The sequence below is a fragment of the Amblyomma americanum genome, chromosome 4 (assembly GCF_052857255.1).
Source record: "Amblyomma americanum isolate KBUSLIRL-KWMA chromosome 4, ASM5285725v1, whole genome shotgun sequence".
Classification (NCBI taxonomy): domain Eukaryota; kingdom Metazoa; phylum Arthropoda; class Arachnida; order Ixodida; family Ixodidae; genus Amblyomma; species Amblyomma americanum.
The window spans coordinates 80819183-80833426 of NC_135500.1; the positions used below are offsets into that span (position 1 = coordinate 80819183).

Sequence of the window (14244 nt, forward strand, 5' to 3'; positions counted from 1 at the left end):
ATTTCAGCTATATATCCGGCGTAAGGCACATTCGCTGGCTTCCATGAAGCCTCTTTAGCATAACTGGTCTTCCTGTGAAAAGCTGCGTCTTGGCACTTCTTCCGTGACCAGAATGTCTGAAGATAGCCGGGAACCATTTCGGATCGGGAGCACGTAGAAAGAACGCAGGGGCGCCGTCAGGGCACGGGTCGAAACAACTTCGCTTGGGGCATACGCGCTCTGATCTATCCCAGTGAGCCTGGGAGGCGATCGATTCCCTGCGAAGAGAGCAATGCAAGCACCTTGTGGCGCTTCCTTTCCCGACGTGTGTTCACGTGGGACGAGCAGTCGGCGTGCTCATATGATTTCGATACCTGCGCATTGCTCCGCAAGGAAGGGCACAACCTTCAGCGAGACGAGACAGCGGGTGTGCCTTGTCAGTAATGTATGTATAGTAAGATTTGTGTACCCGGAGCGCTTTAGTTAAATTTGTATATTTATTTATCTAATTTACAATAATGCCGCTCTCAGCTTAGAGCTTAGCACACGGGCATGAACAATGATTTCTCCTTCGCAAAAATGTGCACATGCCAGTGACAGAAATAATAGAAAAACGATACAATTCATCAAAATACAAGCGCAAACGAAATACTGAAATACAATAGAGACTAATGTAGAATAAAATGAACAGTGGTGCATGTCACAGACGAAAGCAAAACGGAAATTTTAAATAACAAGCAAATGTATCTCAGTTCTGCATATCGTTAGTGTTTCTTAAAAGAGAATCGGAAATAAGCATTACAGGACTTTAATAATCATAATAATAGCGCGGTTACTTGCTTGGCTGCTCTGCCTTTCGGTCTATGCTGGTTCTTTTTATTGAATTTCAGTATCATCACCCCCTCGTCAATTTACATGAGCAGATTGCGACGCAAGCTAGTCATTCAACACGAAAATTACGGGTGCCTAAAAATCTGAGCACAAACAAAAATAAGCGGCGAGCTTCGTAAAATGTTATGACAAGTAAAATTAACCTACAGCAGTAACTTTTGTTCTTTCCGTCATTTTCGTTTCTTTGTGTTTTAATTTTTCTGCAATAGTTACGATGTCTCCTGGCTTCAGTTTGAATGATGTATTCCCCGGGGAAATACTCGTAATAAGCCTTACACTTTAATAGCATAAATAGTAATAACGCATCCCTGGACAGTTTTTAATCATACGCGGATATGGGAAGAGAAGAAAATCGGAAGGTACGATGTCTACTAAATTGAAATACACACAAATTTAGTACAATAATCCCATCTGAGCCCACTAAGAAAAGATAAGAGGATGTTTTATATCTTGACAACAAACATTTTTGCAGAATTTTCTGGCTTGAACTTGCCTTAACGGCTGCTTTCCTTTGTAACTTCCGCGCTCCGAGTAGTACCACACCGTCACCTGTCATAGGTGCAGTGCATAAGCCGCCTTTGCGTGATGACCGGTATTCTGCTATATGACAAGAAACACTGTTGTTACGAAAGGCAGAAAGATATTTTTGTCAGTTTGCCGCACTCGCTAGGAAAAATGAATTCATAGGAACCCCGTTCATACAGACCCCAGAGTACTAGTCCTTTGCCACGAGAAAGTTGTCATAGCGATATCGGTACCACACTGCCACATTGAACATCGCAGACAACTGGTTAAAGTAATGCGAGAGCGCCATCACTGCTGTCAATACAGACCCCTCTATTGATTACCAATGGTAACCAGGACACAGCGACATTGCAAGCAATCACCGGGCAGATGAGGCCGCATGAACTGCCGTCATTATGAAGACAGAGTGTGGATCCAAATTTGGAGAGTCGAAGCTGTGGGCATTTATTTGACCACTCGCACGGGAGATCACGCTTGCCTTGTATAATTCTAGCAACGTTTCTAACAGGCGTCTACAATTCCTGGACCCTAAGCTGTAGCACCGACTTGCACCATACATATTACAACGTGAAGCTACTTTTCTGGGTAATCTATGCCTTGGTGTCATATTCAAAAACCTCAACGTTTTTGTTATCGGTATAGCTGATAGCCCCACATACGCTCTCTGCAGGTAGAATGAGACCATAACCCACACTCTTTGTTCATGACCTGCATCCAGGGCCGAAAGGCAGCCTCTATGCCGTACGCTGGAGCCTCTTGATATATGCACGCTCTCTAAGCCTAGTGACCATGGCTATCGTCGGTGGTGAAGACCTAGCAAAGCACAGCTAAGTTTCTAGAAAGCGTTGAGTCTTCATGATAAACTATGACTTTGCCGCACGCTTATTACTTACGACTTCGGCATCCTCTTAATTCCCCTTTCTCATTCAGCTTTATGTCCCAGCATTCCTCCTCTTAGCCCTGGAGAGCAAACTGGTTTCTTGTCTCACTCAGCTTCCATGCTTTTTTTCACTCCTTGTCTTCTTTTCCTCTTCCTCCTTCTGCAGTGATACAGGCTCTCGAGAGCCTGCCTGCATGGGGCACGCGAAGCTGCCTCATGTGGTCCACAAGTTAAGGTTGGAATGAGGAGGGATGGAGGGAATCTCTCGAGAGCGCCTACTTTCCTACCCATTTCAAGAGCATTGCCAAATATTCAGCTCAGCAAGCGCGCACTCTAAACCACCACAAAGAGGGCACATGAAGAGAAAATGGAACGGACCAATTGAGCAGTAAGCTGTATTTTAACGAGCACCGAAACTCACATATAATGCAGAGAACGAAACAGACGGAAATGAGGACAAAAGATGAAGTTAAGTATGAAGACAGGGCGTGGAAACCCGAGCCAGGAGTAAAACTGAAATCAAGAAGCTAGCACGTACTGTCTTCACGAAAAGTGTACAGCCCAAGGGGTCCGCTTCAGAGCCCTCCAGCGTGGCTCCACTCGCATACTCCGTGACCCTAATCACATGAAGGTGGAAGGAACTTAAATCGTCAACACTCCTAAGCTTACGACTGTTAGATGTATTTAAGAGCCCGGCTACACAACTTGGAAGTAAACCCTTCGGCTGTATATTTTCGACAAAAACTGTACAAATGGAGTAATGAAGAAAAATAAAAATAAAGCGTCATCACAATCGCCCAATATGGGAGGACCTCCTTTGAATAAATGGAAAGATGGAAAACGAAACGTTGAAAGACTGAAAACCAAAAATGTAAGGCTTGTACTTGTCGGTACTTCACTAAAACTGCACTTGAGACGTTGCAAGGGCGAGGTTGCTCATACTTGTCCACTTCACTGAAGCATAATGCCCTCGAAGGCATTCGGCAATGTATCTCCTAATCTGGCCTAAATTCGATAAGCTGGAAGAAATATTTTCCTACAGCGTTTAGTATAAAGGCTGTCCACTAGAACGGACAGTAATGCATTTACAGCTTGTCACGCGTGCTACTCGATAAAGATACGCATCACTTGCAAATTAATATGATAGGGTGGTTTATACTTTTTTCTTTGTTTTGGGCGTTGGGGATTTTATATGCTTTTGAGTTCTGAGTTTGAGTTTTCTGGCCTTTGATTTTTCAAACCTTATCTTTTTAATTGACAAGTAAAAGCATGTATACCACTTCTCGCAGCTTTGATGCTTGTTCTTTTATTGCGTTTAACTTTTACTTCGTCTCGTTGTTTCACCTTCTGTACTCCAGCGCATTTCGAACATTTTACATTCAAACAATCTAGCCCCGTATGAAAACTTTTTCCAGGCACTGTGCTATCACCGCCCGGTAAATGAAAATGCTCTGCTGTGCTCGTTGTTGCTTCGTTGGGTCATATATCATTGGTCGTTTCTCATGATGACTTAGATCAAGGGGCGGACGCTATGCTGGTAAGCGAAGAAACACTCTCATGGTGCCAGTTACCTTAAAAAAAATTGTGGCTCCAATTTAGGCTGTGAAGATGGTTAGACAGCGAAAATGAAAAGCGACGCCCAATGACCCATTGGGCCGTCACTTTAAAATTCACAAACGTGGCTCTACAAAGAGAGAAACCAGAGACAAGAGGAATGTACAGAAATGTGCAGAACTGTACCCTTTATTACTTCGCAACGGCATTCGCGACTGTTTTATGACAAGTATGATATACAGAGATTTTAATTTCTAACTGTAGAGATATTATTTGCTAAGGTTAACTCAATACTTGAACCATGAATGGTGGTTGGTTGAGTTTATTTATTTATTTTAGTTATTTATTTATTTATTTGAAATACCTCCAGCGCCCGAAGGCACCATTACAGGGGGAAAATACATATTGTTGGCGAGAGGCCGTTGTGTAAAAAAAAAAAACGAGAAAAGAACAGAATGGCGCCACGATAACAAACAAAGAAAGAAAAATGAACGGAATGAACGAGCAAATTAAACGAATGCACCGCGCAAGCAGCTACACATCTGACAACAAATCCCGAAAAAAGGTTTCACTGTGACATTCAGCAATTTTTTGTGGAGGTCAATTATATTCGCTGACAGTGTGTGGAAAAAATGAATAGCTAAAGACATTCAAAAAACATTTCAAGCTTCGAAATCGCAGGCTTGACCGCCACGCTCTTCGATCTAACTTCCCAACGACAGAAAATGGTCTTTCTAAGGCCCTTGGGTTTTGCCTTTTCCGATCCCGTTTTTGGCAGAACAAGTGAAAGGTATGTGAGGCTAAGGACAAGGAGAAGGTGCAGGCCTGTTTCTGTCACACACGTGTGGAGTTATGTTGCGCTTTTTTTCCTCTTCATGTTTCCTTACCGTCTTTCTATTTCTATTAACATGTTTGCTTGGGAAGAACCCTACATTGCCTGAGGCCAATTTTTCTTCCGTTTCTCGTTGCGGCCCTGGTTAACTCGCTATTCTTCTCTTCAGCCTTTTCACGTACCTTTGACACTGAAGCTATTCATGTCTCGCAACACACTCGGCTCCCGGTGTTCGTTTCTCGCTTCCCATGTCTTTACAGCACTTCAAGGCTCTCGTCTGTGTCTCCAGCCCAGCTGCAGTTAGCGAAACGATTTCAGTCTCAGCTTTGCGACCAACAATTGAATGCCCTTGAGCCAGACCCTGTTTCTAACGAAATAAGGCGCATAATTCAGAGCCATACGTTGTATTTTAGCCACTTTGGCCAGTCTGGAAAGACGGCAAAATATGTTTGCAGCAGCAGTCGTCGCGTCTTTTCAATATCTTTTTTAGTGTTCGGATTCCTATTAAAGGAACAAGAAAATGTGTTGAGGTAAATTTAGGGAAAAATACTAGCTTTAGTTCGCTTCTTGAATTTGCGGCGCTTGCTGCAAGTCTGACATTATGCGGTATGTATGCAGTCGGCGTTGGCGTGGTACGCTCTACAGAAAGCATATAGCCTTACTCATTGCTGAATATTATTAGAAAGCTTCGGCGTATCGGATAGTGTGTACACGTATACCGGATTGACGGATGCCTTTTGTGTACGCCCAGAGGCAGGTGACGCCATTTACGGTTTAGTAGTTACGCGTGCACAGTGGCTACGAAGGTAGTCGTAGCGATGGAAAGTTTTTTTTTTGTGGGAGGACTAAATATACCTGCCACCTGCTTTCAGTAATGATCCACCACAGTAATGGTTACCCTTTGACATACTAATTCGCTTGTCACAAAAACACCAGCCGCTCTAGCACATTTATCCCTTCCTGGCCAAAGAGGCCTTAGAGCACAGCCCCTCGTTTAAAAGTGCAGCTAGCTACTATAACATTGAAAATTGGTTTTTCAGTAGAGTAAATGGCGCAGTAATTGTCTCACATGTCGGTTCGGTGGATAGAAACCTCGCTCATCTAGTCAATAGGTGAACGTGGTTTCTGGGTTGCGACAGACTACAAAAGCCAGGGTTTCTATCCCAGTGAAATCCTCCTTTATAGTGCTCGTAAAAACAACAAGAAAACCTAAACATCGTGCGAATTAGTTGGTGCTGTACTAAGATATTGTACCGCGCCACAGCGTTCATCCACCACTTTTTGTAGAGAAAGAGGGTAAAACGAGGCTAAAACAAGCTTACCGGCTACGAACAGCTCAATGTGAGCCTCAGTGACAGTTGTTGGGTCGTAGGAAGTGACGTTGTCTCGGTAGGTGACGTTGCAGACGTAACTTCCGCTGTCCTCACGCTTGAGCCTGTTAAGCAGGAGTGCCGGCGGGTCGCTGAGAAGCGAGAAGAAAGCCCTGCCCGACCACGACGGCTGCTTCCAGTGGCTGCCGTCCACCAGACCGGCGGTGCCTTCCAGTGCACCAGTGGCAGAGGACAGGTTTGGCGCCTCTAATGCATAGACTTTTTTCATCTGTAGGTGGCGGGGTGCAGCGCCGTGTGCGTTGGAACCACCGGCAGCGACCTGGAACCAGACTGCCGATGCGGCCTCTCGCGACTCCATGTCGATGGGGCAGGGGAGCGACGTCTGCTCGCCTTCCAACGCGTTCAGGCGAATAGGGTTGGTGACCTTTCCGTCGCCTGTAACAAATTGAAAGCCTGCACTCGTTTCCAGACTTTCTGAGAGCATCTGGGAAATTTCAGGAATACAAAAGTAAATATGCTTGAAGGTGTCAATGCAGACAACTGATGCACCCTGCCCTCTCTCAACATTCAACTCTTGACTTAAGCTTGAGAAACATTAAAATATAAAAATTAAGGCACACGACATTCTAGACAGTAATAAGCGTGACGCACCCAAATGAATCAGAAAAAAATTTGCTCTGGCGTTGTTGGCGTTGCTAAATTGATAGTTCGTTTGCAACGATTTCACACTTCAGCGCTTCACCGGTTGGTTCATCTGCTTTAGACAGGATTCAAGGCAAAAAGTGCGTCTTCGAACAAAAATACGCTCTTCTAGATTGTGGGTACACAAAGGCCATCAAATAACAAACAATCTGTCTATAAAGTTTCATCGCCATCTCTCCAATAGATATGAAGAAATATATCGTAGTGTTGATGCCGAAGCAGGCGAGATCACCAGTCCCTAAAATATTCCCCTTCAATACGCCCCGCGACGGCAAAAATGTTTTGAATCCTTAGAGCCTGCGTAAAGAGGGCAGCTGAAAGGCATTTAAAACGCAAGCAATGACAGCATATTCATAACCTTGCAAGCTGTGAATGGCATGGAAAACGAAACTGAGGCTTAGATTAGTGAAGAAGAACGATGTGAGCATTCAAGACTCTTCCGTGAGAATAAGATGTGCCCTTGTTTTTTTTTTTAAGAATATGGCATCGTTTGAAGGCATATTGCTCAAGTTCTCGAATCGGTCAGTGCGCTCACTATCTCCATGGTCACAATACGCTATACGCCTACTGCCGGTATCGACTTGAAAATACACTGCATAATCACTGTAAGCTTCGCCCACAGCCTACACAAATATCGCAGGAAAAATACTTGCGGACACAGGTACGTCACCAAACCCTTCAAAGTACAATTGTGTTGCTTGTACGCTTCCGTACTTCTTATTTTACGTCACTGTGGTGGCTTTTTCTAAGTACAAAGTCTGAAAAACATCACACGGGTTTTACGTAACAGCCTTTACTTACGTTATTTTACAAAGTCTGAAAAACATCACACGGGTTTTACGTAACAGCCTTTACTTACGTTATTTTCGGCTATTCAAAGATGTTTTGCATTATTCAATTTTATCACATGTTTCTTGCTTATTAGCTGCCGTCAGTGCAATGTCTTGTCGTCCTCTATAACCTCAAACAGGGTGAGTTTATCTCAGGACTTTTTTGTTCCTTAATAATGCTGCAATCCTATGGAAGGATTTCACCACGTAGGTATTACATCCAAAGAGGAAATACACAAGTTCGGGTATGTGAACGCAGCTAGGTGTTTCAGCAACATGCAATAAAAAAAGGTCACCACCGCCTGTAAGACGTTGAAATAACGAGCGTTAGCTGCTTTGTTTACTAGAATTGATATGAATGAGATTAAAGGAATGTACATCCATGTCCTCCTACAAACACACTGTGGTGGTGACCGTATAGGCGAAACGAGCGCATCTGAGAGGAGCTCCCGAAGGAGACGGATCATTACGGATGGATGGATGGAACATAAAAGCGTCCCCTTTGAAGCGGGGTGGATTGCCACCATGCTAGACTATGTGTGCACGCACGACGCCTAGCGCCATCTATCAGAGAAATTACGATGCACCACCACGTGGGTGTTCACGTGAAAAACCACGTTACTGGTCACGTGACCAACCGCGTGAAAAACAACGTGACCAGCCACGGCGCCGCACCGCCGGCAGCTTCTCCGCACCCCGTGACCGACCACGCGGACAACCACTAATGCCATCTGGACCAGATTTTTGAGCCGTCAAATCAGAAATGGCAGATTTAATTTGGTCCAAACTGATAGGCCCCTCTACTACAGCACGCTGCTCATCGTCAAGTCGGGGCAAGGCTTCGAATAAGTGGCCGTAATCTGATGTCACAGTTGTGCCCGCACAACCATCAAACAGCTTCTGATAACAGTCAAAGAAAGCCTCAATAATACCAGGACCATCGCTGTATGTGCAACCTTCATAAGGAATTTCCAATATTTCTTTAGCTAGAGGAGCCTGCCTTTCATCCCTCAGAGCCCGATGAGATGATTGCACATCCAGAAACCTACGAGTCCTAGATCTTATCAAGGCCCTTTTGTATCTTTCAGCTTGAAACTGCTGAAGCTCTCGTTTTACGGCAGTGATATCAACAAAACTGGTTGCAAACTACGACCTCTCAAAGCTTTCGTCACATGGCCTCCCGTCCTTATACGTGTGATTATTCTGATCCTGGTGCATGCAGAAGTGACGGTGTCACTGGCAGCTGCAGCTGACCTGCTCTTTTTCACGGGATTACAGTATTGGCTTAAGTATAATTTCCTTCTCTTGGCGGCTCAAGGACCAAAGAAGCACCCGGGGAACACAGAGTAAGCAGACACGCTAATAATATCACTAGCTTTCAGGTTTTGGGGCGGTTCTCAAGACAGCCCTTGAAGCCACCTCCGGCTTTTTATCTCCTTGGATAGAGAGAATACGTTGCGAAACCGCTTCCACTGGACTGTTTTCGATAAAGAAAATGACCAGGAGCACACGCGCACGCAGCTGAAGAAATATGTGCCGACATGGTTCAGAGGACGAACGCGCATTCGTGATGTGCTGGTGGCGTGACACGTAGTTGCGTGATCACTCAGAAATAGACGCTGGATACGATCTGGCGCCCCGATCTACGTTGAGTGCGAACAATATGGCTCGATCTCTACCATGTGCAGATGTGTGTTATCCCTGTATAAAAAAGCAGCGCTCGCTAAGCTTCAGAAAAATTAATGGTAAGTAGAAAACGAAAATGACTGCGCCGACAAATTCTTAAATTGAGTGGCCGTGATGCTCGGCGCGATGCTCATGAAGTCACTCAATGCCGGACAGCAAAAGCCGGAATCTAGACGAAGGTTACGGAAAGCTTCACAACTGCATTTAAAATAAACATGCAAGGTGATATGGTTCCAGCGGGATCTTCCTGCTACTCGCACCATGCAAACAATCGCTACAGAAAATCCAAAGAGGAAGCACTCGGACGAGGTCTTTCACCACATCTTAGGCTTCCTAGATCGGGATTAAGAGTGGGTAGTCCTCCTTGTAAGAGGTGGCGATAGTAACTTTATTAAATCAAAAAAGTGAGTCTTCAATGTCATCGACTACTCTGCAAGCGCAAATAGGCCCCGACAAGATGCCGGGAGATACCCCAGTAAATTGGACGAAACGTCAATTAGGGAACCATATTTGGGCTTCAATGCGAATCTCCACCGTCGTACTTTTAAATTCCCAAGTCTATGATTGTTATGGTCCTGTGAACAATCGTAAGAGCCAGAGAAAACTTTATGAAACAGATTATGAAAACCTACTCTTTTCTCCAGTATCTCATGTGCAGTGTCGTTATACAAAGTCGCACGTTTCTCACCCGGAAAGCTGTCGCCAATTCCGCAGTCCTTAGTTTAAAAGCTAGAACAAAGCAGAAGCCATGAGCATCTCTCCTGCAGGAGCGTAAATTACAGATTTCGCTATTATTCACACCAAGAAATGTGAAAAGAAAAACGATCTCGCAGTGGTTTCGGAAAGTATTTTTTTATTGATGAGTGTCTGAATTCGCACACTGCTCCCTTTGCCAGAATGTGGGATCACAACCACTCAAACCGTAAACTTTGAGGGGTAGGCACAGTACGCTCACTCCCCCCCGGGCCTTTTCGCTTTAAGCTCCGCATGGTCATTCTCTGAATATTCAGAACACATATAGTATGTCTCATAAAAGTACGCTAGCGATACCCATTTGTATCCTACTCTATTCTCTCCCCCGATCGCTACTTTCTTTCTTTCCTTCTTTCTTTCTTTCTTTCTTCCCCCTTCACTGTTGTCTCCATGTTCTTTTGCTGATGCTAGTCGCAGCTCAGGTGCTTCAGGTTTCGAAGGCAGATGCTGCGGCTAGTCACATCTTTTTACTTCCTTTTTTTATGCGATTCAATAAACCATTAATAATAATAACGTCCAGCTTACGGCTGGCACCAGCAAGTCTCAAGGGTGAAACTGGCATCGCTAATTTTACGAAGGAGCAGTCCTTGAGTAGCTGGACTCAGCATCGTTGAGTTTGGCTATTACGACTGCGAAAGTCCCTAGTGCGAGCCAATCACGGTCGATTCTTGTGGGAGTACAATCTTCAGTGTTAAGCCTCTGCTTTGCTTTCGCCCGCAGTAGTCTCAAATACGCGGCCCAGCTTCTAGGGGCACATGAACCACAAACGCCGAGCAGTGGCATTTTTATGAAGGCAATTCTTTACTCCCTATCGCTAAGACCCATAGGACTGCGACCTGCTTTCGTCGCCTAAAGTTTCTACGGCTTAACGCCAAGCTATATTAGAGTGATTGCTAAATTCACTCAGAACACTTTAAAAGGGTAAACTACGCTGGAAACATGAGTTGGAATCTTTAAACTTTGAGCCCTGAATAGAAGGCCAGCATTGTAAAGTGACAGTCATAATGAACTTATTCTGAATTCGTCTAAAACACATGTAAACATAAGGCCGCACTAGCACAGTAGAGCAATGGTAAATAAATGCATTGCCGCCCGCCCACTGCCGTTATAGAGCACGACCCCTCGCAAGCTGGGGACGACAGTTCACTTTCGGTCAGTGATGGCGCCTGAGGACGTCGGCCGGTACGGTGTTAGCAAAGCCGCGTTGTGAATGTAAGAGGGATTGGTTCCTGGCTTGAAGAAACCCGATTTCACCAGAGGGTGAAATTGAGATTTGAGCGGTTCGCAAAATGAGCCTTGTCTTGTCTATACGCAGCGGCGAATGAAGGTCAACGAGCCATTTAGGCATAGTTTTCAGTCCTTCTTTTAAAATCCTAAAACAGTCACTGTCGTTCAGGGTCGATAGGAGCACAGAGAAAGCATGCTGTGTTTGCACTGAAAACTGTTCTTGAGAATAGCAACAGCCCTTCTACTTACAAAAGTAAACCACATTCAAATACCACAGGGTAGTGAATTAGTGAGCACTCTTTTTCACCTACAGCAGTACCTTGTTAACTTTCAGGTTTCATACCCATTCACACTACGATAACGTGTGAGTACCCTATCTCCATTACGTTGGCGTTGTATGAGTGTGAATATGGTTCCGCATTTTGAAGTAGGCTTCGTTTCCTGCATCACTTTTTCGCCATTTCCAGCAATTCAGGACTCAAACTTTCACCATTAATTGCCAGTGCGCTGCGTTGCGAACAGTATTGTACGCAGTGTTGGCGGTAACTCGTTCAAAGTAACGGCGTTACTGGTAACACGTTACTTTTTTCGGTAACTTAGTAACGTATTCGTTACCATTTGGGAACTGCAATAGGTAACGTACTTACGTTAACATTTTTTGGTAACATGGTGTTTCACGTGATTATTTACTTTTGTTCCAGTTGTCCCCCCCTCCGCCTCCTTTCTTTTGAAAAAACAAAGCGCAGAGCTCCTAAAGTGATGTTGCAAATAAACAAACAGGTGGTCTCGATGGTGGTCTCGATGACCTTTGTTGCGGCTAGCATGCATGCAAGAACCCAACTAAAAAAATTGATGATGGCCTAGCTCTGTTAGCCCGCCGCGGTGGCTCAGTGGTTAGGGCGCTCGGCTACTGATCCGGAGTTCCCGGGTTCGAACCCGACCGCGGCGGCTGCGTATTTATGGAGGCAAAACGCTAAGGCGCCCGTGTGCTGTGCAATGTCAGTGCACGTTAAAGATCCTTATGTGGTCGAAATTATTCCAGAGCCCTCCACTACGGCACCTCTTTCTTCGATGAAAAGAGGGAGTGAAAACTCCCTCCTTTATCCCTTCCCTTACGGCACGGTCCAGGTGTCCAACGATATATGAGACAGATACTGCGCCATTTCCTTTCCCCCAAAACCAATCATTATTGCATTATTATTATTATTATTACCAGCTCTGTTAGGCAAGAATATACGTAGCGAAAACGCGGTGACATCTGGTTCGGAAGAGTTATATATGAAATTTTCGCATTCACTACATGCGTTTTTATTCACGCTTAATGAATGTTCAGCGCATGCGTGCTGAACGGCTGTGTGTTGAAATGTTCATAGCTGGAAACATCGCATCGGCCGTTGACCGAGGTCTCCCGACATCTAAAGTTGCCACGGACTCGTACAAAGTTGTCCTGTCTCGACTACCTACCGGTAATTTTGTCCTCAACACCGTCTTTCTGCATGCTGACCTGAAGGGTCGTCCATACCGTGCTGTCGACTTCCGAGACACGCTCGCGCAGATTGTGGACCTCCGTGACATTCTGTGTATTGGCCAGTACCAAATGAGCCACGTTTGGATGGTTACCTGCGAGAGCAGTTCCTCAAAACCGAAGCTTATTGACAAAGCAGAGTTGCAAGTCAAAGGTCTAAACTGTATCGTGTTTGACCCGGACACAAAAAACGTGAAGCTTAAGCCTCTTTGTCTCTCCCGCTATATCCAGCACCGCAGGATTGTGGAAGCTTTGGAGCAGTTTGGAACTGTACAAACTATCGATGGTGAGAAGTGGCGGCCCCGCTGAATGGAGCCTATGGAAACAGCAAACCATGAAATCTCCCTCAAGCTTAAAAACGGAATGTCAGCAAGTATGCAATTCCTCACACGCTCAACATTTTCGAGGTACAGGCTTTTGTTGTGATCCCGGGCAGGCCTCCGCTGTGTGTTCGTTGTAACCGTGTGGGCCACGTACGGCGTAAGTGTCGCACGCCTCGATGCACCCAGTGCCGACGCTTTGGGCACAGAGTAGACAACTGTGTCATGAGTTATGTTGACAGGTTACGCCAGGGCAACCGGACACATGAGGATGAAGCGGTGTCAGAACACATTAAGGATGTGTCGGATGTTTTTGAAGCGTAGGTTGAACTGAGTAATGAGCTCCAGACAGAAGGTGGACCAAAGGCTTCTGCACCGAATAACGGCAAGGGTCCGCCTACAAGCATATACGGACAAATATGATTCCCCGTCTCCAGACTCAAAGCCACCGGAGCCGGGTATGTCCGGGTCTGCTACTTTGAGTTCAGTGCTTGCTGCTCAGGAGCCGCCTGTCATCGAAAGTGCACGACAGAAGAACACCCCTGCTGTACAGTCAATGGAGGCACTTCAGCCAGTGATTGTGCGACATGCCTTCTGCGCCCGCGATGCCCCTTCATTGCCAGAGTGCAGCAGTGTGTCGCCTGAAGTGTCAGCTTCTACTGTGTTTGCTGCCCCGTCGGCTGCCAGCGTGGTTGCGAGCGACGTGGTCCACTCGGCTTCATGGGCCAAAGCCTTGGCTGTCTCAGAAGAGGCGATGGAGAACAGCGCACCTTTGAAGGGTCCTGAAGATGATGAGGTGTGTGTCGACGGCGATGAGCAGAAGGCACCTGGCGTGGTGGCAGTGGGAAAGGTCACCTCAAAACGAAGCGTGATGTCTGCCCTACAGGCCGCCGATTTGCAGGCCGGCCACCCCAGTACAGGGTATGGCCTTCAATAAGACAAGCACCAAAAATGGCGGGCGTCACAGCATTTCAGGCCGCTACTCTTAACATTAGGGGTTTGCGTAATCGTCGAAGGCATCAGTTACGGCATCATTTAAGCAAATGGGGTGTTAGTGTGGCAGCTATCCAGGAAACCAAGCTGTCCTCTGATGAGGAGACTGAAGCTGCTGTCGAGCCTTTTTTGTCAGAATTCAATGTTATTCTTAGTCACTCGAGAGGTCTATCAGTTGGGTGCAAGCTATTCCTGGCCAACACACTGGGGGATTAC

The 14244-nt window shown here is 45.7% G+C and overlaps 1 protein-coding gene across 1 annotated transcript in view; it reads right to left on the reverse strand.

Moving 5' to 3' along the window:
- Positions 1–14244, reverse strand: part of LOC144129609 (uncharacterized) — an 85981-nt gene that overhangs the window by 37002 nt on the left and 34735 nt on the right. The window contains exon 2 of the mRNA XM_077663731.1: positions 5984–6427. Coding sequence (XP_077519857.1) covers positions 5984–6427 — 444 coding nt within the window. The remainder of the gene's footprint in view (positions 1–5983; positions 6428–14244) is intronic.